Source organism: Micropterus salmoides, unplaced genomic scaffold (assembly GCF_014851395.1).
Source record: "Micropterus salmoides isolate LMB-PRFRI ecotype aquatic unplaced genomic scaffold, ASM1485139v1 Ms_hic_scaffold_3, whole genome shotgun sequence".
NCBI lineage: Eukaryota > Metazoa > Chordata > Actinopteri > Centrarchiformes > Centrarchidae > Micropterus > Micropterus salmoides.
The window spans coordinates 25,517,826-25,539,747 of record NW_024042261.1 but is presented as its reverse complement, the minus strand read 5'-3'; the positions used below and the strand labels follow the sequence as shown (position 1 = coordinate 25,539,747).

The 21,922-nt window shown below is 37.5% G+C and overlaps 3 protein-coding genes across 7 annotated transcripts in view; 2 read left to right on the top strand and 1 right to left on the bottom strand.

Annotated features, from left to right (window-relative positions):
* The first annotated feature begins 515 nt into the window (after positions 1–515).
* Positions 516–9,401, top strand: LOC119883617 (caspase-1-like). 2 transcript variants are annotated; one of them, XM_038694368.1, is made up of 8 exons: positions 516–1,113; positions 6,385–6,672; positions 6,821–6,903; positions 7,109–7,285; positions 7,380–7,614; positions 7,743–7,913; positions 8,035–8,144; positions 8,350–9,401. In XM_038694368.1, exons 1-8 carry the CDS (start codon positions 1,107–1,109, stop codon positions 8,452–8,454), a joined length of 1,176 nt encoding a protein of 391 aa, XP_038550296.1. In that variant the 5' UTR covers positions 516–1,106; the 3' UTR covers positions 8,455–9,401. The 2 variants fall into 2 exon arrangements, with proteins under 2 accessions (XP_038550296.1, XP_038550295.1); XM_038694367.1 differs by lacking the exon at positions 516–1,113 and adding an exon at positions 4,399–4,726.
* A 1,670-nt stretch (positions 9,402–11,071) lies between these two features.
* LOC119883616 (caspase-1-like) lies at positions 11,072–13,778 on the top strand. Of its 2 annotated transcripts, XM_038694366.1 has the most exons (8): positions 11,072–11,244; positions 11,383–11,667; positions 11,803–11,885; positions 12,130–12,306; positions 12,402–12,636; positions 12,779–12,949; positions 13,082–13,191; positions 13,390–13,778. In XM_038694366.1, the coding sequence occupies exons 1-8, from the start codon at positions 11,238–11,240 to the stop codon at positions 13,492–13,494; spliced, it is 1,173 nt and encodes a 390-aa protein (XP_038550294.1). In that variant the 5' UTR covers positions 11,072–11,237; the 3' UTR covers positions 13,495–13,778. The 2 variants fall into 2 exon arrangements, with proteins under 2 accessions (XP_038550294.1, XP_038550293.1); XM_038694365.1 differs by lacking the exon at positions 11,072–11,244 and having other exon boundaries at positions 11,275–11,667.
* A 3,867-nt stretch (positions 13,779–17,645) lies between these two features.
* stx1a (syntaxin 1A (brain)) overlaps positions 17,646–21,922 on the bottom strand; it is a 69,223-nt gene continuing 64,946 nt past the window's right edge. Inside the window, exon 10 of one of the 3 annotated variants that reach the window (XM_038694372.1) lies at positions 17,646–21,310. In XM_038694372.1, coding sequence (XP_038550300.1) covers positions 21,236–21,310 — 75 coding nt within the window. In that variant the 3' untranslated portion in view covers positions 17,646–21,235. Of the gene's footprint in view, positions 21,314–21,922 lie in introns of all 3 variants that reach the window. The other 2 variants (XM_038694371.1, XM_038694370.1) reach the window with 2 other exon arrangements.

Genomic DNA, 21,922 nt, shown 5'->3' with positions numbered 1-21,922 from the left:
TGTGTGTGTCGCATTGAACATTACGTCGCGGCAGTTGTGTGTGGCGTCTGTATGATGACAAGCTACGTACTATCTGTGGGTACTATCTGCAATGGAAAACGGAGCAGGGCCGAGTAGAGTCGAGTCTATCGATTTGCGCTATGGTAGCATTTTTCAGTAAGGCAGCATAGATCGTCAGAACACCGGCAACAGTTCAACGTTTAGTCCTGATGGAAAGATGTGGAACATGATGTTGTGGACTTGAGAGTAACTTATACTATCTGCTAGGTTATGGTCTCAGTCTGAAGCGACTTTGATTTGGATCACGCTACCTTGTTTCTTACGACCCGCCCTTCTCTGCTTCTGATTGGCTAGTAGTCCTTACCTGGGAACTGCGCATATGCAACTCCCAACAAAGATTTTGTACAAGTAAGATGCATCACTCTGTAGCTCAAGAGCGGAGCGTACAACACATAGGGTGAAAAAAGGAACTGCAGCAATGTGCAGTATGAGAAAAATATGGTGTTTTTAAAAAAAAATTAAACCATGTAAAAACTATTTATAGCATCTAATGGTTCTAAATAGCCCCATTTGACAAATGTGCTATAAAGCTGTTTTAAATATAGGTGCTGTATAGCGCCAAAAGAGGTTCCCCTATGATTACGAGCCAAAGAACCATTGTTGGGTACTGTTTAGCACCATTTTTGTTGGAGCAAAGTAGTGCCATATGGCACCTAATGGTTCTACATAGTACCATTTGACAAAGATAAAGATTTAAAGATAGGTGCTACATAGCACCGAAACTGGCTCCCTATGATTAAAAGCCAATGAACCACTATTAGTGCTATTTAGCACCATTTTCTTAGTGTGTAGGCTATAGCCCAGTAGCTACTCTGCACCATGTGTAGCAATGGTTCACTTTTTAAGAAACACTTTCTCAGCCTGCAGTGATACAAATCTGACGTGCTCCATAGTAGCCTAATTTATAGCCTATAGCATTGGTTACTTGGCGCAAACCAGGAAACATCGTTCTCATGTGTTACCAGTACGAATTAACGCAGCCCTCTCTATAGGTTGCTGGAAGCTGGGCAGTTACTTGTAGACTTCTGTGATATGAGGTTTGAGAAATGGCAGGTAAGAGTTCACGGTGTAAATACACGGCAATATGCTGGCGATCAGCCAGCGAACTTAAATCGGCAAAAGCTGGTGGTCTGTGTTAGACGGTGAGGAGGAAGGGCTTTGACATGATTACTTAGGCTACTCTTCCTTTGTTTTACAAAGTCTGTTAAAGAAAAGTCTTGAAATGCGTTTTATTGTGTGCCACGTATCAGTTTCACTTTGCTGCCGCTCATGCCCGTCCTGTTTTCTGCTGTTTAGTAACCTTTTACAAAATGCGTACAGTAACGGTCACATTTATACATTATATTCATATGCGTCTCAGTGTCCGCCATTTAATGTGTAGCCTACAGAAAAAGGTGGCAAACCTATGAACATGAGTTTATGGAGCTGAAATGCCCAAAGTGCGTATGACAGCCCATATAGGATTTTACGGAAGTAGCCTATACATCAAAGATAAGCTACATACAGTTAAGAACAGACATCACTGGTGGGCGAATATTTCATACTGTGATGTACAGTTATTAGAAACTCATATTTACATTTTCAGCTTGAAACCATGGGCGTAGCTGTGTAGGCTTCCTTCATAAACTCACATTTTACTGTTGCAGTTAAACTTAACTCTCAAAACTTACAGAAACATTTGAAAATCAGTTAATAATTGTTAACTCACACTCATTCAAATTCATTTGTATGCATTACTTAAACGTGTGTTAACCTTATTGCACACTCGCCAGTTTATTAGGTACACCCAGCTAAACTCATGCAGTCTAACACAATAGTCAATAAATACTCCCAGGGGGTAGGCTGAATAACAGAAACACCTCTCAGCATAACGCAATACATTTCAGCAGCACCTCAAACAGCAGCCTCCAAAATGATCAACACCCCTCTAAAGTGCTACAAATGTGTGTCACAAATTGATTAAAAAATTATTTTCTGATTTCCATGGACATGATTTTGAATTTTACAGATGTACATAAAAGATGATAAACAGATAAAAGACCTTTTTTATATGTTTAAAAAAGTCCTACTTCTTGACCTAAGTAAACCATTTAGAAACCCACTGGATTGTGTGAAACAAACTCTTTATCTTGTAAAAAGTAGATTTTTTTCAGAAATGCATGAACGTCTTATTAAATGTTATGTATTGTTTATTGCTTCATATGCACTCTTATAGATAAGGAGCTTGCCAGGGTGAGGAGTAAGTTTGTGGAAAATTCGTCCAAAGAACTCATCAATCAGCTGCTGGATGACATTTTAGAGGATAAGATCTTGAACGATGGGGAGAAAGACTCAATACTTGAGGAGAATAGCAGCAGAGCAGACAAGGCACGGTGTCTCATTGACACAGTGGTAAAGAAAGGAAATGTAGCCAGCGGGAAGCTGATCGCTCACCTTCAAAGCAGAGACCCTACACTTTACTCCACCTTGGGTCTGTCCTCTGGTCAACCTCTTTAACCAGGTGAGGCGTTAACGCTAACAAGTTAAATTGCACTTAGGCAGACTGTTTTAACCTAATTTTATTGTGTAGAAATGGTGCATTTTGTATGAAAGACCGTATTTTCAGCTGCAGAGAAGCCTAATACACAGATTGGACAACAATGGAGATCTTTGGCACTGAGGATGATTTTACTACACAGAATACTTGTTAGTAGAATTAATTCATTATTGATTTCAGTCTTTTTTTGTCCAAGGGAATTGTTGACAGTAAAGAAAATATAGAATATCACCAGCAGAGAGAAATACATAATTTTGAACCATAGTCTGATAACAGCGATGTTGTGTTTTATTGTTTTTATCCACAGTGTCTCAAGAGGAGCAGACTTGGTGATTCACACTCCCTCCTGCTGATGAGTTGCGGATGGAGAAAAATAAGAACGAAGATGCTCATCATTCATTAAAATAAATTTTTAAAAAGCCGTATTAGATTACTGATTTGGCATCACTCTGTATAATGTAAAACATGTTTTACTGCAAAATAATTTAAATTGGCTCTCCATTCATAAACATAAAATAATGTGGTCTTAAATTCAAATCTATGCTAATGAACTTTATAGACTAATGTTTTTAGTAAGTGTGATGTGGTTTTTTAAAACGTTTTTAGCTCCTGACTCCTATGACTGCCTACTGTTACTTATAACAAAGTGATATATTTTTTAACTGTGTTGTTTTAATTGACCTATCTCCCATCAGACCATCAGCTATTATGGGATATTTGGCACATTTTAAGTCATTATTGTTTCACAAAATAAACCTTCTAATAAAGCTTCTAAGGCTATAACTACATCCTGTACTGGGACAATTTGTATCTGTTTATTGTAATACTGACAGGGAAACCATTTGAGGTTTTAAATGCTATTTGCATCTTGTATCTTTCAGGGAGGAGGTCATGTTATGAAATGTAAAATATTTTTTCGGTATGACAAATATTATTTCACTGTCTTTACATTTTTCCAAAGGAGAAAGTAGGCTACTGATACTTTTGCTGGTGCAGAAATACATTTAATGATGAAATTAAGTGACTTAGAATTTATTACAGACTTCTATGGAACCCTACTCAATTTTTAATTCATTTGGCATTAAAGCTGCAAGCAGTAACTAGCTGCTCGCTTCCCGCACGTTGGGGCATGCTGCATCCATGTCGCTGGTCGGTTGACACGGCTCTGAATTTCTTTGCATACTGGACTCTGCACCAAGGAGTTAAATCCAGTTGTTGATTTGGATGTTCATCCCCCATGAACATTCAGCACCTCCCATTCTCCGTAGTTTGCGTGTTATTCTCTCCCTCTGTGTATTTGTTTATTTCTACTCTCTGTGTGAATGCTGTTGTCCTCGTGTGTGTTTGTGTGGCCTGTCCCCTCTTCAGCTCTCTGGTAGAGAGGAAGTGCCTGAGGTCGCTGATGGGCATAATTACTTGAATTACAGTCCATTTGCAATAAAAATAAATCTGTAATCGGTTTCATTAAAACTTTATTGGAAATAAACAAATATGCGTGCTTATTAATTTTTTAGTATCACTATGACATTTCTATTTTAGATACTGTTTTGTTAATACTGAATTGTGCTGCGTAAAAGTTGTAATATCCAGAGACAAGAGTGCCTCTCGTGGTCTACGGTAACTTTCCAAAAGCCATTGGTTGAATAATTAATTAAGGGAACAATGTGGGGTTCATCTAGTCTCTATAACCATTTGAAATATGGTTTATGATCGGCGCACACAAAGTCTGCTGCACCTTTTGGAGCAATGGTTCACTTCTTTAACCCTGCGATGGACTGGCGACCTGTCCAGGGTGTACCCCGCCTTTCGCCCGATGTCAGCTGGGATTGGCTCCTGCCCCCCGCGACCCGGTACGCAGAATAAGCGGTTGACGATGGATGGTTCACTTCTTTAAGGCCACTCTTCAGCCTGCTGCGATACAAATCTTAGTGCTCCAAGTAGCCAACTGATCATTTATAGAAGCCTAGGCCTATAGGTTACTTCGGAGCCCTACAGGGCTCTGGGTTACTTGGCGCAAAGCAGGAAACATCCTTACCATCTCCACCAGTACGTATTACGCAGCCGTCCCTACCCATAGGCTTTTGGAAGTTGGGAAGCTTTGTGTAACTTACAAGATTTGAGAAATGGCAGGTAAGAGTTCACGGTGTAAATGCACTTTACAAAAACAATGTGTATGTGGTGTATGCAGGCGATCAGCCAGCACAAGTAAAACAACGCAAGCTGTAGCCTATTTACTGTAAGTGGATTGTGTTATGAAGACGGTGAGGAGGAGGATGGGGTTTTACTTATGATTTCTTACTCTTCGTTTGTTTTACAAAGTCTTGATAGGAATTTTGTTGTGCGCAACGTATCAGTTTCACTTTGCTGGCGCTCATGCCCGTACTGTTTTGCGCTGTTGTTTGGTAACATTTAGTTACACAATGGTTGCAGAAACTGTCACATGCTTTACGTTATATTCATATGCGTCTCAGTGTCCGCCATTTAAAGTGAAAAGGGTGGCAAACTATAAACGACGGTTTATGGAGCTGAAATGTCCAGAGTGCGCAGGTCAGCTCATAAAGGATTTCACGGAAGTCTCTGATTTCTTCAGACTGAAAAGCATATCCTACATAAAGTTAAATACATATATCACTGGTGGTCTAATATTCCATACTGTGAAACACTTATTTTCGTTGTCAGTTTGAAACCATGGGCGTAGCTGTGTAGGGTTTCTTCTCTGTACTGTGAGGAGGAAGGGCAGATAGCGCAATCAACCCTCTGGCCCCACAATATACAGTAAACTCACATTTTACTGTTGCAGCTAAGCTTAACTCTTCTGAAACATTGGAAAAGAGCTTAAACAAATGCTTACTGCACAATGATGATTTTAGTTTCATTTTATTTAACCAGGAGAAAGCCCATCTCTTCTTGAAGGGAGGTAATATGCATACATGAATGCAGGATGTATCATAATTGCCATGTTGCTCACTATTAAGAGATGACCAAGTCACTGTGACACTCACTTCATTCACATTCATTTGTATGCATTACTTAAAACATGTGTTAACCTTATTGCACACTTGCCAGTTTATTAGGTACACCTAGCTAAACTAATACAGTCTAACATAACGGTCCCGAAATAAATCATCCCTTCATGAAGAATATAATGTTCAGTTTGAAACTGTTTTAGGAAGGTTAATTCAACTTTTTAATCATTCTGGAGGCTGCATTTTGTAGTGTTGTAATGCATAATGTAGCCTAGTCCATATAATTAACAGGTGTTTCTATTATTTTGTCCACCATTTGTATCACAGAGGGTAGGCTGAATAACAGAAACACCTCTGAGCATAATGCAGTACATTTCAGCAGCACCACAAACTGAAGCCTCCAAAATGATTAATACCTCTATGAAGTGTAACTGAAATATTTTCAAGTCACAAATTGATTCCACATGATTTTCTGATTTCAACTTGTGGACATCTTATCATTGCTGTCCAGATGAGTGAAAACCATGGACATGGTTTTGATTATAACAGATAAACTAAATGATTAAGTTTTTAACTTGACCTAGGTAAACTATTTAGAAACCCACTGGATTGTATGAAAAACACAATGTCATTAAACAGGACTGTTTTTTCCTTTGCTTGTAAAAAGTGGATATTTGAAGATGCATGATTTTCACAGGACAGCTATGTTTTGTAAATAATCCTAATGTCTTATTAAATGTTAGTACCTCTGTTGAAATCACCATAAGAGGCAAAATTTGGAATCATGTAATTTTTTTTGCTTCATATTCCGTCTTCTATCAGAGGAGCTTCACAGGGTGAGGAAGAAGTTTGTGGATAAGGCGTCCAAAGAACTTATAAATCAGTTGCTGGATGACATTTTAGAGGATGGTATTGTGAACAATGGGGAGAAAGACTCAATGATTGCGGAGAAGACTTCCAGAGCAGACAAGGCACGCTGTCTCATCGACACAGTGAAGAAGAAAGGAAATGAAGCCAGCAGGAAGCTGATCGCTCACCTTCAAAGCAGGGATCCGACCCTTTACAATGAACTGGGTCTGTCCTCTGGTCCTCCTCCTCCTGCTCCTCTAGGTGAGTTGACATATTTAAGCTAACGAGATTTTCATCCCATTTTGATTCAAACTGATATTATACTTTGATGCTGTCATGAATACAGGTTTATACGAAAAAAGAAGTACATAATTTTGAACAGAAATGTTTTCGCCCTTTTGAACTGCAGAGGCCCCGAAGGAGCAGAATTGGTCAAACGCACTCATCCCAACCACTGAGGCATTTTGGTGCAAAAAGCAGAATGACAGAAATGTAAGTCATTTATAAAAGTCATTATTATATTGGTTCCTGTGCACCTTAATTTACCTCTCCTTGACAGAACGGTGTTGTTTAGCAAATGGGAATAAAAAAAGATTTCTCATTAAAGTCTACAATGTACATATTGTCTTCTAAAAGACCATTTTGAGACATGTGGCAAATATTTGTTTAACTTTCTTCCTTTTAATTTGTTTTTCAGATTTACCCTGCAGCAAAAAGTTCCATTAGGAATCGTGTGGCCCTGCTAATCACTAATATAAAGTTTACTAATGAGAAATTAAACAGAAGAGGAGCTGAGAAAGACGAGGCGAACATGGAGAAACTGCTCACATCTCTGGGATACGAGGTGGTGAAACACACAAACCTCACAGGAAAGGTGATTTGTATAAAAGGGAAATTTAAAACCAACATTTTTGTCTGGTTGCTTTAGTGACACAGTAACTTATATCTGACTTTTTGTGTTCTTGCAGGCAATTAATGATTCTATGATTAATTTCTCTAAACATCCGAAACTCAAAGAGACAGACAGCGTGATGGTGGTTATCATGTCTCACGGGAAACTGGGAGCTGTCCTCGGTATCAACCATGATGAGAAATGTGATGATGAGTTCCCCATCAACAACATTTACAAACACTTGGGCTCAGAGAAATGTCCAGCACTGCTGAACAAACCCAAGATCATCATCATCCAGGCCTGCAGAGGAGGTGACTGTCATCTATTCTCACAGATACACCAAACATCGATATAAATCAATGTAGGAGTCTGCTAATGTCTGCTAATGTTTGTTGAGTTTAAGTGAGATATATTCCAAAAAATATTCCATGTGTTTCAGATGAGGGCGGATCAGTACTTGTTAGTGATGCTGCAAACTCAGCTCTGGTCTGTGATGATGTGAAACAGCCAAGTCCATCCCCGTCTGCTGGTGACGAAAACTTAGAGGATGATGCTTTACGATGTGTACACAAAGAAAAAGACTTCATTTCTCTTCTTTCCTCCACCCCTGGTATGTTACCTTAAAAATTATGAGATCTTACAGCTCATAACAAATAGTACATTCATTTACATTGCAAAAAGTTAAGAACAGTTACCTTATGAAATAATTTAATTTAATAATTTTCCTCCAGAGACTGTCTCATATAGACATCCAGAACATGGGTCTCTACTTATCCAGTATGTAGTTATGGTCTTGAACACCTTCGCACATGAGGATGACATTGACGAACTGTTCAGAAAAGTAAGTTTGCAAATCCAAACTGGTTATGAAATATGCATGTATATTAGGACACAGAGTAGCAACTGAAACTCATCACAATTATCTAGTGGAAAGTAATATCAGTTATGAGACAACCACACCACATAGCATGCAGAAATGGTGACACTTTTGTTTTATTAGTCTTTATGTGGCTTAATTTTATACACTGTTTGTTTTAATCTCACAGGTCATGCAGCGCTTTGAAGATTTTTCCATTCAAAGCAAAAGGCAGATGCCTACCAAAGACAGATGCACTCTGACAAGGCGCTTCTACTTCTTTCCAGGTCTTTGAGACAACATTTGCTGTTGTTTAGCAGAGACTTGTAACCGCATTCCAAATTATGCTTGCAATGCTTTTCTCTGGTGCTACATGGTGAATTGATAAAAGTTATGGATGGATGACTGAATGACCTGGGTGCCAAGAGACCTAAAACATGACCATGTCATATCTAGTCATTTTGCGTCTCTGTGTTTTGGAGTAGGGGTGGGGGCCTCTTACATGTCTGTGTCCAGGGGCCGGTTGTTTCAGAATCCATCCATGATAGATCAAAACTTTGCATTTATATTTTTATATACATCTAACAGCGTGTAAGGTTTTGAATTAATAGCACATAGAGATTTTTTTTAACTTGTATTCAACAGGTTGCTTACTCATGGCCATCATGCAACTAATCAACTGTTGTCCTTTGAGAAAAACAAAACAAAACAAATTAATGAATGATTGTCTGCACCAGGTTCCTAGTTCTTCCAACAAACTTTAAAACACACCTGCCTGCAAATTTATGGAATTATTTGGATTCTCTACAGGCTCTACAACCAAGTTAAGTTGTAAAATTAGCAACATTTATTATTTAATTAAACTTCTCGAATGTTAAAAGGCACCAGACAACATTAAAATTAAGTGAAAATTAGCCAAACATCTATAGGAATTATATATTTTGGTTAATTGCAATTATTTAAATTACATTGACATTCGACTACGAATACATTGATTTTCCTAATTTCTTTTAAAAGAAGTGATGATAGGAATTAATTAAACAGGGACTATAATGCAGGGAGAGCCGTTCCAGGGCTGAGATGAGCAGCATAAAAGCTTATATGTTAGCTGAGGAAGATCCATATATTTTAATCATATTTTTAATGTGACATATTGACATTGAATTTATTTTTGATCTTGTCTGTATTAATTTTGTCCATGCTTTGAGACACACATTAAAACTTCACTACACAATTTTCCAATATTGTGTATTTATTTTGCAAGGACACTGCAGATGTTTAGAAATTGTTTTGCTTTATGAATGGTTGTGCTTATCCGTGCTAATATGACATGTTAGTAGGACTCACAACAGTTAATGTTTAAATAAATTATTTTTAAAGTATTTTTTCTGAACTTGGGCCAGGTTGGGATGTCTACTGTTGTGGGCCTGTTATGCTCTCTGAGATAATGTGTGACAGTGGGCTACACAAATAATCTTGAGTCAGTTCCTTGGCTGGTAGCCACATGCACATGCAGCCAAAAGTATTGTAACTAAGGTAATTACCAACACAAAGAACAGTACAAGTCAAACCTGTATTTAAACTAGACCAAATAAATGCAACCAATGTTTGTGAAGATAAAATAACATGAGCTCAACAGTTGATAGTTCAGCCTTTTACTACGGGAGAAACTCTCAAAATAAAACATTTTTGTTACAGGAAATACTCCCATCAACAGTCGTAAGAGAGGTTTACATAATCAGAATAAGCATGTCATAGAGTATTGCAAAAGACAGCAGATGAAACCATGTTAGAAATATCAGTCAGACTTTGCCCACAGGATGAGCATAATGCAAGTTACAAGATAAGCAGAAGCACACAATGCATTTTAGAGAGCATTATTTATATAAATGTCCCTGATGCTGCAGTGTAACTGCTTTGAGTTACTAGTCCTCTGACAAGGCTCAGCATGGAAACAGATAGAATTATATACCAAAAAGACAAACTTTGGAAGATGCCCCGTTGGTTTGTCTAATTCAGCCTGCGGAGGCCTCCTTTAAACATTAGCTGAACTTTGGAATTTGTTTTGGGAAAGGATGATTACTGTAAATCTTTCATTTTCATTATCAGTGATCTAAACCAGTTGCAGCTTTGTCTTCTTAGGAAAATAAGCAATGCTTTCCAACAGACTACAAAGCACGCACATATGACAGAAAGGTATGTAACTCATAAATGATAATCATGACGCCCAAAGCAGAAAAAACAGAAGTTTTTCTTGTGTACCACCACTTAAAAGGAAGTACTGTTTCCTGAGAACTTGACAAAAACAACATCACCTCAAATGTAACTATATTGATTTTTTACCTCAGTGAAAAAGCATCATGAAATAAGATGTTATTAAGATGCTAATACAGTAACTTATCTATTTAAAGTATACATTTAAAAAATAAAATTTTATGCTCTTAGAGTTTGTTTTCCATATTTACATTGTCGTGTGGCAGAACAGTCCATTGGGAATTGTGTAGTTCTGCTTATTGCTATTAGAAATTATACTGACGAGAAATTAAACACATGGAGAAATGGCTCACAGCTCTGGGATACAAGGTGGTCAAACACAGGGAGCTCACTGGAAAGGTGCTTCTGAAAAAGGGGAAATAAGACTCTTTTGTTTCTTGTTAAAAGTTGATTTGTCTAATTATTTGAGCGATACATTAACTGATTTCTTACTTTTTCTGTTCTCACAGGAGATGGATGATGCTCTAATTATGTTCTCCAAACTCTGAAACGCAAACACACGGACAATGTGTTTGTGGTTGTGATGTCTCAGAGGCTGTCTGCTATGTAGCCTTTAAAGATGACGGGTGCCGTCACACAGGTCCAACATTGCAGGAGTTTAGTTAAGGTTTGTATTGTGTGTTTTGACTCTCTGTTTTGGCCACATCCTACATGCTGTTACTGGTTTTACTAGTTTAGCAAGACTTATATGGAATTTGTGTTTCCTGATGGGATTGCATAAATACGCTGTAAAGCGAGATAAATCATTGCCTCATGTGATACAGTACACACTTGTCCTGTCATATTGGAAGGCTCAGTGAGGCAATGGCAGGTAAGATTTAAATGACCAAATACCATAGTAACCATATATGCATAATTAGCATTTTGTGGTTAAAGTATGTCTTCACTATTTGTACCTTGCTTTGAATTACCTAATTATTTATGATTAATATGGTTCGTTCTACTCCAGATAAGGAGCTTGCCAGGGTGAGGAGTAAGTTTGTGGATAAGGCGTCCAAAGAACTTATAAATCAGCTGCTGGATGACATTTTAGAGGATAAAATCTTGAACGATGGGGAGAAAGACTCAATACTTGAGGAGAATAGCAGCAGAGCAGACAAGGCACGGTGTTTCATTGACACAGTGAAGAAGAAAGGAAATAAAGCCAGCAGGAAGATGATCACTTACCTTCAAAGCAGGGATCCAACCCTTTACAATGAACTGGGTCTGTCCTGTGGTCCACCTGAACCTCCAGGTGAGGTGACATATTTCAACTAGAGAGACTTTCATCCTATTTTGATTCAAACTTATATTATACTTTGACATTGTCATGAATACAGGTATAAGTACATCAGTTTGAACAGAAATGTTTTGTCATTTTGAACTGCAGAGCCCCCGATGGAGAAGAAATGGTCAACCACACTTATCCCGACTACCGACTCATTCAAGAACGAGAAACTGAATAATAGAAATGTTAGTCATTCATAAAAGTCACATCAGATTTCTCAGGTGGTCTTAATTGATAGATTTACACTAAGCTATTTGCTTGTAGTGGAAAAAATGGGAAAAAAAAAAAAATAGATAAAATAGATTATTTAGTTGGTTCATGTGCATCTTGGTTTAACTCACCTCTATATAAAGGTGTTGTTTTTACTGTCGTGTTAAACTTTAATGTTATTAAAGTTACATTTCCAGTTACTTTAAATTTGTTTTTTAGGTTTACCCTGTGAGCGCAAGTTCCAGTAGGAATCGTGTGGCCCTGCTAATCACTAATATAAAGTTTACTAATGAGAAATTCAGCAGAAGAGGAGCTGAGAAAGACGAGGCGAACATGGAGAAACTGCTCACATCTCTGGGATACGAGGTGGTGAAACACACAAACCTCACAGGAAAGGTGATTTGTATAAAAGGGAAATTTAAAACCAACATTTTTTGTCTGGTTGCTTTAGTGACACAGTAACTTATATCTGACTTTTTGTGTTCTTGCAGGCAATTAATGATTCTATGATTAATTTCTCTAAACATCCGAAACTCAAAGAGACAGACAGCGTGATGGTGGTTATCATGTCTCACGGGAAACTGGGAGCTGTCCTCGGTATCAACCATGATGAGAAATGTGATGATGAGTTCCCCATCAACAACATTTACAAACACTTGGGCTCAGAGAAATGTCCAGCACTGCTGAACAAACCCAAGATCATCATCATCCAGGCCTGCAGAGGAGGTGACTGTCATCTATTCTCACAGATACACCAAACATCGATATAAATCAATGTAGGAGTCTGCTAATGTCTGCTAATGTTTGTTGAGTTTAAGTGAGCGAGGCTCTTGTGCACTGTATTAAAAATATTCCACATGTGTTTCAGATGAGGGCGGATCAGTACTTGTTAGTGATGCTGCAAACTCAGCTCTGGTCTGTGATGATGTGAAACAGCCAAGTCCATACCCGTCTGCTGGTGACGAAAACTTAGAGGATGATGCTTTACGATGTGTACACAAAGAAAAAGACTTCATTTCTCTTCTTTCCTCCACCCCTGGTATGTTACCTTAAAAATGATCAGATCTTATAGCTCATAACAAATTGTGCATTAGTTTACATAGCAAACAGCTAAGAATAGTTACCTTATGAAATAAAAACAACATATATTTCATTTTTCTGTATGGTCCAGAGACTGTCTCATATAGACATCCAGAACATGGGTCTTTACTTATCCAGTATGTGGCTGAGGTCTTGAACACCTGCGCACATGAGGATGACATTGAGGAACTTTTCAGAAAAGTAAGTTTGCAAATGCAACGGTTATGAAATATGCATGTATAATAGGACACAGAGTAGCAACTGAAACTCATCACAATTATCTAGTGGAAAGTAATATCAGTTAGGAGACAACCACACCACATAGCATGCAGAAATGGTGACACTTTTATTAGTCTTTATGTGGCTTAATTTCATACACTGTTTGTTTTAATCTCACAGGTCATGCAGCGCTTTGAAGATTTTTCCGTTCAAAGCAAAAGGCAGATGCCTACCAAAGACAGATGCACTCTGACAAGGCGCTTCTACTTCTGTCCAGGTCTCTGAGATAAGAGTGTTGGTTAATGCAAACTCCGATTTGATGTTTTACAATAGGCTCACTATGCTTTATGATTAGATAAATAAGAAGTTAGATAGATAAAACTAAACTTTGTTTTATATATAATGACATATTTGCATGCATTTATGTTTTTAAATATATCTGACAGTGTGACAACTGTACAGTGTGCTCTCGATGTAAATACATTGTTGAAAAGAGTTTCTGTCTGTGCTGCGGTCAGCTGAGGGCAGACGAAATTCAGTCATTAAAGAAAAGTTTTTAGGTACTCGTACTTGTGTATTTCCATTTGTATTACTTTATATTTGATATGGTCACTGTTACTTTGCAGATTCATAAATTACATGCAATATATTAGTGGATGATGAGACACTAAGCTCACGAGATGAGACAAGACGAGACAAAACGAGACTTTAACACTATTTTTAAGAAATCTTTAGTGCTGAATAATATGAAAATTTGAGCATTAAACACTTAATTTTCTGCACCAATTAGTGGTGGAAATGTAATTTATGTAAAGGAAACACAAAATTCAGGTGACAATTCAAAATATAAAAATCTAACAGAATATAATGCAGTAAGGCTCTCAGGCAGTCTTTGTTACTTTCAGAAATGTTTGTTCTGTAGATCAACTCTTCTCATGTAATATCATCCCTGCTGAGTCAGAACACATGATTTAGTCTTCCCTCTTCTGTGTCTTTGTTTGGGGAAGTAACCTCTTTAAATGTGCACATGGTACCTTTTCACTTCAATGATAAATTAATTCATTTTAATTCAGTTATAAACTCTTGGACCTTAATTGCTCCTGTGTTTCAGCAGGTTTTCTGCTCATTTTCAAAACTTTCTGCACATTCAAAATTTATCCCACACATCTGTGTTCACTTACATGTTGAGAAAAAAAGTTTAAATATTACGAGACTAAGGTCATAATTTAATAAGAATTCATAATCATTTTTAGGTCTACCTGCCCTATAATCTGCTGCGCATTCGTTATCCTCTTCAAACCGTTTGGAAAACAAAACTAAGTGAAAACACTTCTGATCCGTAGTTGTTAATTCACTCAGCCAGTTGACATTTTAAGTTATACATTTGTTTTTCCCTGGTTGAGAAAATGTATGCCGTGAGAGCGTGTGAAAAATGTCAATTGCATGAGTCTTGCGAGACAGCTTTAAACCTAACAATAAATCTCGTCACGTTTTAATCTGGCCCCCTACAATATATATATTTTTTATTATTTATTTGAAACCAATGTACTGTCAAATCTCAGTAGATTTGAGACTAGAGGAGGAAGTAAATGTTTTGTGTGCTTTGACTGTGAGAAAAGGGGAACTTCAGAGAGTCCAAACACGAGTAGATGGAAAGTAAAGTACTAAAAGGACATGGTTGCACTACAAAAATGGGAAGTAAATTCTTATAATGCAAGAAAGAAATAGCAGAATAACAGAATCGGCCTTCAAAACATTCTGGCAAAGCTCCAGTGCAACCTGATGTACAGGTTCAACGCCTTCAATGAACTCAAGAATTAAAGAAAGTAAATAGACAGTTACTGGAGGGTAAAGATTGCCTTGTCTTCAATAGGACTTACTCATCTTTTTGTGCTCTCTAAAAATCTGCGCCTTCTTGTCTTCACTATCCATCTTGACCTATCGTGCTACCCCTTGAAGCAGCTGCATCATACTGTCATGGTTGACAAGTCTTAGTGAAAGAAGAAGTGAGGAGAGTTAATGCACCTCTTTGGCTCTCTCACGTCAGCTAAAGCTTTGCCCAGAGTCAGGATGTTGGACAGATTTTCCTCTGAGTGCACATATCTCTAGATCTCAGAGCCAGTCAGCATTTTGGGTTCCTATTTGAAAGTTTGAGCTCATTCCAGGCCATCATTTCTTGTCAGGCCTCACCACTTTAGGGTCATTATATTGTTAATTAGCAGTGAGTGTGGTTAGCAGTTCTGTTGCCAATTGAAAAATACAAAGATGAGGGAGTGCTTCGTGGGGTGTGAAGTGAGATGACGACTATCATTGTCAGGGCTAAGTATCTTTTCGTTTTTTGTCTATATACCTGCTTTTTCCTTTTCTGATATGTGTATAGGCTACTTTATATTCCAGTAGATCACACACCTGCTCACAACATCACTGTAATCCAACCAGCTCCACACACAGCCAACAACTTGTCACAGAGTGTCTGTGGATCTGCCAGTCAGCTTCCTGCAAGGTTCCTCCTTGGCTACACCTCCTTGCCATCTCTGGACTTCCTTGCTGTTACCTTGACTTGGATAATAATTCCACCACTGCAGCCATCTCCTGAACCTACTCCTTCACCTACACATCCTGACCTGCTGGCAGAGGGGGTGTCATTTGTTTGCTAATCTCCCCCAAAGGAGATTTTACTCTATCTGTTTACTTATCCGGTGAAATTAAACATTATTGTGCTCTACTGCCCGCCATGTCCTCTTGGGGACTTCTTGGAGGAATTATATCACCTATAGAGCAGGAGGTGGCGCAGGATCTAGTCCCAGCTCATCATCTTGCATCAAGATTACTGCAACTCACTCCTGGTTGGTGTGCTTACATTTGCCATCTGACCGTCTTCAACCTACCAAAGTTTTCCCACACTACACCGCATTCTGCACTGAATGGCTGCTCCAATCTGATTCAAGACACCGGTACATGCCTACCATGCTGTGAATGGTTCAGGCCCATCCTACATCCAAGACATGGTCAAACCACACACCACAGCCTGTCCATGAGGCTCTGCTACTGCCAATCTGCTTATCAATCCCACTTATCTGCTTATCACTATCACTTTTAAAGTCTTTTTTTATGTAAAGCACTTTGAATTGCCTTGTTGTTGAAATCCATCCATACATCCATCGTCAACCACTTTTCCTGCGTACAGGGTCACGGGGGGCTGGAGCCAATCCCAGCTGCCATTGGGCGAAAGGCGGGGTACACCCTGGACAGGTCGCCAATCCCTTGTTGTTGAAATATGCTATACAAATAAACTTGCCTTGCCTTGCCTTTCTACAAGGGGGCCCAGCTACTGCTCAACAAAATCAAATGAAAAACTCATCTGTTCAGACTGCACCTTGGCCCAGAAAACGAAAAACTCTCTCTCTTTCTCTTATTGTTTCACAGTGGCACTTGACTTTAAGCAGTTCAGTATATTTGATGAAGTTGATGTAGTTGCATGATTCTTGCAGTATTTGGATTGTATCCTCACAGTTGAATGCACTTATTCACTAAGTCACTTTGAATAAAATGTCAGCTAATATAATGTAATGCAATGTTCTAAACATACTCATGATTTTGAAATAGCCAGAGCTCAGTGTTGTCAGAGTGCATCTTGAAAGAGAGATGCCATACAGCTGATGGTACATTTCAAGCAAAGGGATGAAAATTGGTAATTAGTCTATTTGTGCCTGGGAACAGCTAAAACATTACATTTTAAATATAGAATAGAATTAGGACAACCAAGTACAGCTGACATGTTAATGTATAGATTATATATATATCTATATATACTAATCGCAGACTTTTTAATACTTTGTACATTATGTCTAGTTGTAATTCAGTATTATCAAAATATTTTAATGTATTTACAAAGTATATGAAAGTTCTGCATAAAAGCACTTTTACTTTTGAAACTTTTTGGAAACAAGTATATTAAATGCCAGGGTTGGATGGCCTTTCCTAGCAACCTGTAGACTCAGTCACTTTTATTTACAAGGAACGTCTGGGTTTTGTATCTTCTTACTTGTGCTGTTTTATCATAAATTGTTAGCTTGGAACTCCCTTCAATATAGAATTAAATTGGTAATTTTAAATCACTGATGAAGGACTCTGAGTCTGATTCCACTATGTGTCATAGTTTTTAGCTGTGTCAATTATTGTGAGTTAAGTTGTTCTTGTTTTTTTATGATATCTGTATTGTTGTATTGTATTCTTGCAACTTTGTATAATGACTTGCTGCCGTCTATCTTGGACAGGACTCTCTTGGAAAAGAGATTTTCAATCTCAATGAGCCTTTCCTCCTTAAATAAAGGTTTAATAAAACAAAAAATACCAGAATTTCACTTTAAGCGACTTTCAGAAACATTTGGTCTCTGTGAATGCACTTACGCAAAGCAATGCACAAACTCTATATGTGATTTTCAGACAAAGTTTACTTGAAAAAACAAAACAAAACAAACTCAAATTAAACAAACAAATTCATGTCATCACAATACAACACAAATGCAACAAGTTGAGTAGGTATCATGGCAACATGGTTGCAATCTGTGCATGTCTGATGTTGCCAGAAAACTGATATAAGAGTCCTTGACTTCATGCTGACGATTTCACTGACTCATGTTCACTTGTAATAATAAACAGAAGTAGCTTGACAGAAGGATACACTCTGGTTAAAGCTCTGGGTTTATAAAAAGACATAAAACAACAAGGGTTTGTCACTTAAAGACCAGAATTATCAATCCAACGAGAGTAGACTTCATTTTAACAGCTTATTTGAACGTACTGGCAGTGTTAGAGTGTTAGAAAGAGATTAATATCAGTTCACGCTTTATACAAAACAAAGACACAGGTGGCTAGTAACAAACACTCATGTTCTCTTCCCATGACTGGCATTCTGCACATTCAAAAATGTAGCTACAACTGAACACACAAATATCCTCTTTCACATGTATTCATGCACGCACTCACGCACAACACGGGAGCAGTGGTTAAAAATGCTGCACAACTGGTAAGGCCAGATGAAGTTAAGTACAGAAGCATTGCCTTCGTAAACTACAAGAGAGAAGATTAAAAAAGTTTGGCAGTGTGATGATTCTACAAGCAAAATATCCAACATATCTTCTTTCCCCTTTGCAATACAAATTAAAAAACTACTTTACAGTGAACTAAACCATGCAGGGTGTTTGGAGGGAGGTAGAAGACACAAGAGAAACAAAGTAAAGACTTTAAAAAGATAACATGTAAATAAACGGAGGTTTAGATAATGTGGCTTTGAAAACACTGCAGATTAGTGGCGAAATAGACATTACAACTGAATATGTGTCCTATTTGGAAGTTGGAATGTATTAGTTTAGTGTTACATATCATTTAGTAACGTTTTCATTCAAGAATTCACTTTTGGAAACACCATATCGTTGACAACACTCAACACTCAGATAAACAGTATGCAGCACCACACATTTACAAAATAGCAACTCATGCGAAAACACCTCAGGCCCTGTACACCGCGTGTAAATGTGTCATACAGGATGTAGATTGCATTCATGAAAACAAGACTGAAAATATGTTCATTTGATGTGTTTTTGCTCTGTTGTGTATGCGGCTGTGTGTCTTTTAGTGTGACTGTGAGGTTGAGGTTGAGGTTTAGGCCAGTGTTCCCCCAACGATGGAAGCAATGACAATTCCCAGAACCACACAGCATATAATAATCATAATTTTCTTCTGCATAGTGTTAAAAACAACAGATAAACAGTCATCCAAGGCAGCAGATGGGGAGTAGGGGAAAACATATTAGGAATATAACTTGTTCTTTACTTTTAAGCCATGTTTATAATCATCAGAACAAAATGCAGTTTAGAAAAACAGCAATTTGGAGAAAGACTATTTGATTTTTATGTATCTGATGATATTGTTGGACTGTGACTGTTTAGAAGCACTTCCACATCTTCTGCTTTTAAAACCATGAATATTTGGTTCCTGCATTTTGTTCAAACCACATTAAACAACATACACAATATTCAAACATGCCACAGGAAGCAATGTGGCAGGCAGCAATACATGCAGCTACCTCCTGAAATAAGCTTAAAGCAACATAAAGACTGTGCCGATGTTCACCAGGACTGTTCACACAGCGACTTTTAGGCAAAATTAAATTGTAAAACATGTCTTTTTAGCATGCACTCCTCCACATACATTCATAAACAGCCAATGTCCAACATTTAAAGCCATACACTACAGGTGAATAGGGTAAATATTTTAAATAATAGATATTACTATGACACTCTTACTTAAGACAATAATTTTAGTATTACAGTTTTTTTTTTAAATGTTATGGATAATATGCAAATTAGGCATTGACTAATTAAATATGTTCTAATTTGCATGTATTTCCACAACAGAAATCTAGACATTGGATAAAGCCAGGTACAAACTTCTTGTTTAATTTTTTTTTTTTTAATTAAAGGTTTTTAAAGAGGAAATTTCTATTTATCACTTCATAAATCAGAAAATACTGTCAGCCATAAAAATCAATTTCTGTCATGTTTTTAGAAATAAAATGTTAAATAAATCTTGTTACAAATTATCTATGAACAATCCCCTCTGTAAAAACCTCAGAATATAGATGGGAATAAAACTGGAACGTTTGTGGAGATTTCTGGAAGTATGAGAAAGAACTTATTTTGAGAAAACTGCCTTTAATATTGTAATCAACTAGAGGCTGACAAGTTGGTCAACAAGTTTCATGGTGATATCCATTTGTTTTTTTTACCCTTTTCACCTGTATTGCCGTACACAATGGAATTTTACTATCTTTATACATATCTTTAAGACAATAATTTTTTTGTATGACAGGTTTTCTGAAATGTTATGTTTAAATACACAAACAAAGCATTATCTAATGCTATGTTATGGAAGCAAAGAAACCCCAAATCTCAAAATTGACCAGTGCATGAAAGAAAACTGTAGTGTCTTCTTGAAATCTATGGAATCTGCAGTCTCTATCAATTTTTAAAGAAACAGCTTCAATACGTTTTTTTGCTTTCAGCCGATAGATGAGAGGATCGATACCACACTTTTGCATGGTAAATAAGAAGCTGTTTAGCTTAGATATGTCCAAAGTTAACAAAATTTGCTTAACAACACCTCTAAGGCTCATCAATTAACACTTTATATTTTGTTTGATCTGTAAAAAAACTGAATTATACAAACGACGACTAAACACTAATGAGTCTGTGCAGTGGGCCGCACAATGCAGGAGCAAACCTGGAAGCTAGGAGACTTCATGAGCAATCTTCATTCAACTGTGAGGGCTGCGGGAGGGATCTTGGAGTGCAGTATCCAGTTTTTATATTACATCCATGGGTTTTATGTGCTGGACTGGAGATTCAAAAAACTCACTGCACAAGGCCAATGGATGGTCCATCACATAACCACTATAAAACCACAACTTAATGTTTTTTTTAATCGATCCTCTTATCTAAATCTTGGAAAGAAAGCGAATACGTTTACTTCCCAAATTGTCAAAGTATTCCTTTAATGCTACAAACAAGGCAAAACAGTGATCATGGACTCAAAAAAACCCAAAACATCATCAGGGTTCTCAATATAAGATACATCTACAAGTATGTGAGAGGCTGACAGTTCACAAACTTATATAGCTGAGCTATGTGTGCTTTGAAAATTCTTTTTGTTTTTGAAAAATCTAAGTCAACACGTTTATTTTGATTATAAATGGACATAACCACATATCTGCAGCTTTGTGCTATTAAAAAACATGCATAGCTCTTCAACAGACTGTAGAACATGCACATGACAAAGGTATGTGAATCATGATACAGACACAGAACACAAGTTAGTTCCTCAATGTTTTTGACTGTTTAGTTTAGAAAAGGCATAAAAAATAATAATTTAAAAGGCTCTCAACTTCATGAGCAGTTACAGTACATTTTAACTGCTGACTGGGACAGAGGCATCCCCTCCTTCTCTGTAGGGATTTGTTAGGGTCCTAACTGAGTCCCACTGCGAGGGAAATAACGAGGACGGTCAGACATACTGCAATACAACCTCCTATCAGGAACATCTTCTGGAAGGGGGGTGGGATGGGGAACAAGGAGGGAAAAGTGTCAAATAATGATTCAATGGATGTAGGAGAGACGAATGAGAAACAGAGACAGAAGGAAGGAGGAAAAGAAAGAAAGAAAGAAAGAAACTTTGCTTTTGCACTGTATATGATTATAAATGGGGAAATAATCACATAGTCATGTAAATGACCCCTGTGCTGAATTGGGGTCATGTGATGTATGAAATTCCTCTACCTTTGAGTGCTATTATATATATTAACCAAGAGGTGGCAGAGTTGTTCCACTGCAGTGCAGATGGTTAAATGAAGGAAGGACAAGTATACCAGTGAAAAACCCTCTTTATTAACTGAACAGAAGTTTTCAGTCATTTTTGTCTGCTGTACAGCTCCTCAGATGAGCTGGCGTACCTCTTCATTGACACACTTCACTGATGTTTCAAGTTGTTGGTCTTTTGGATGAATTTTTTATACAAGACATGATGATGTTTGGGCTTTTTTTAGCTGGCTTGTTTAAATTAACATTTATAACGCTACCACTAGCCTGGCTCTGTCCGGAGGTAACAAAATTCACCTACCAGCACCTCTTAAACTCACTAATAAACACCTTATATG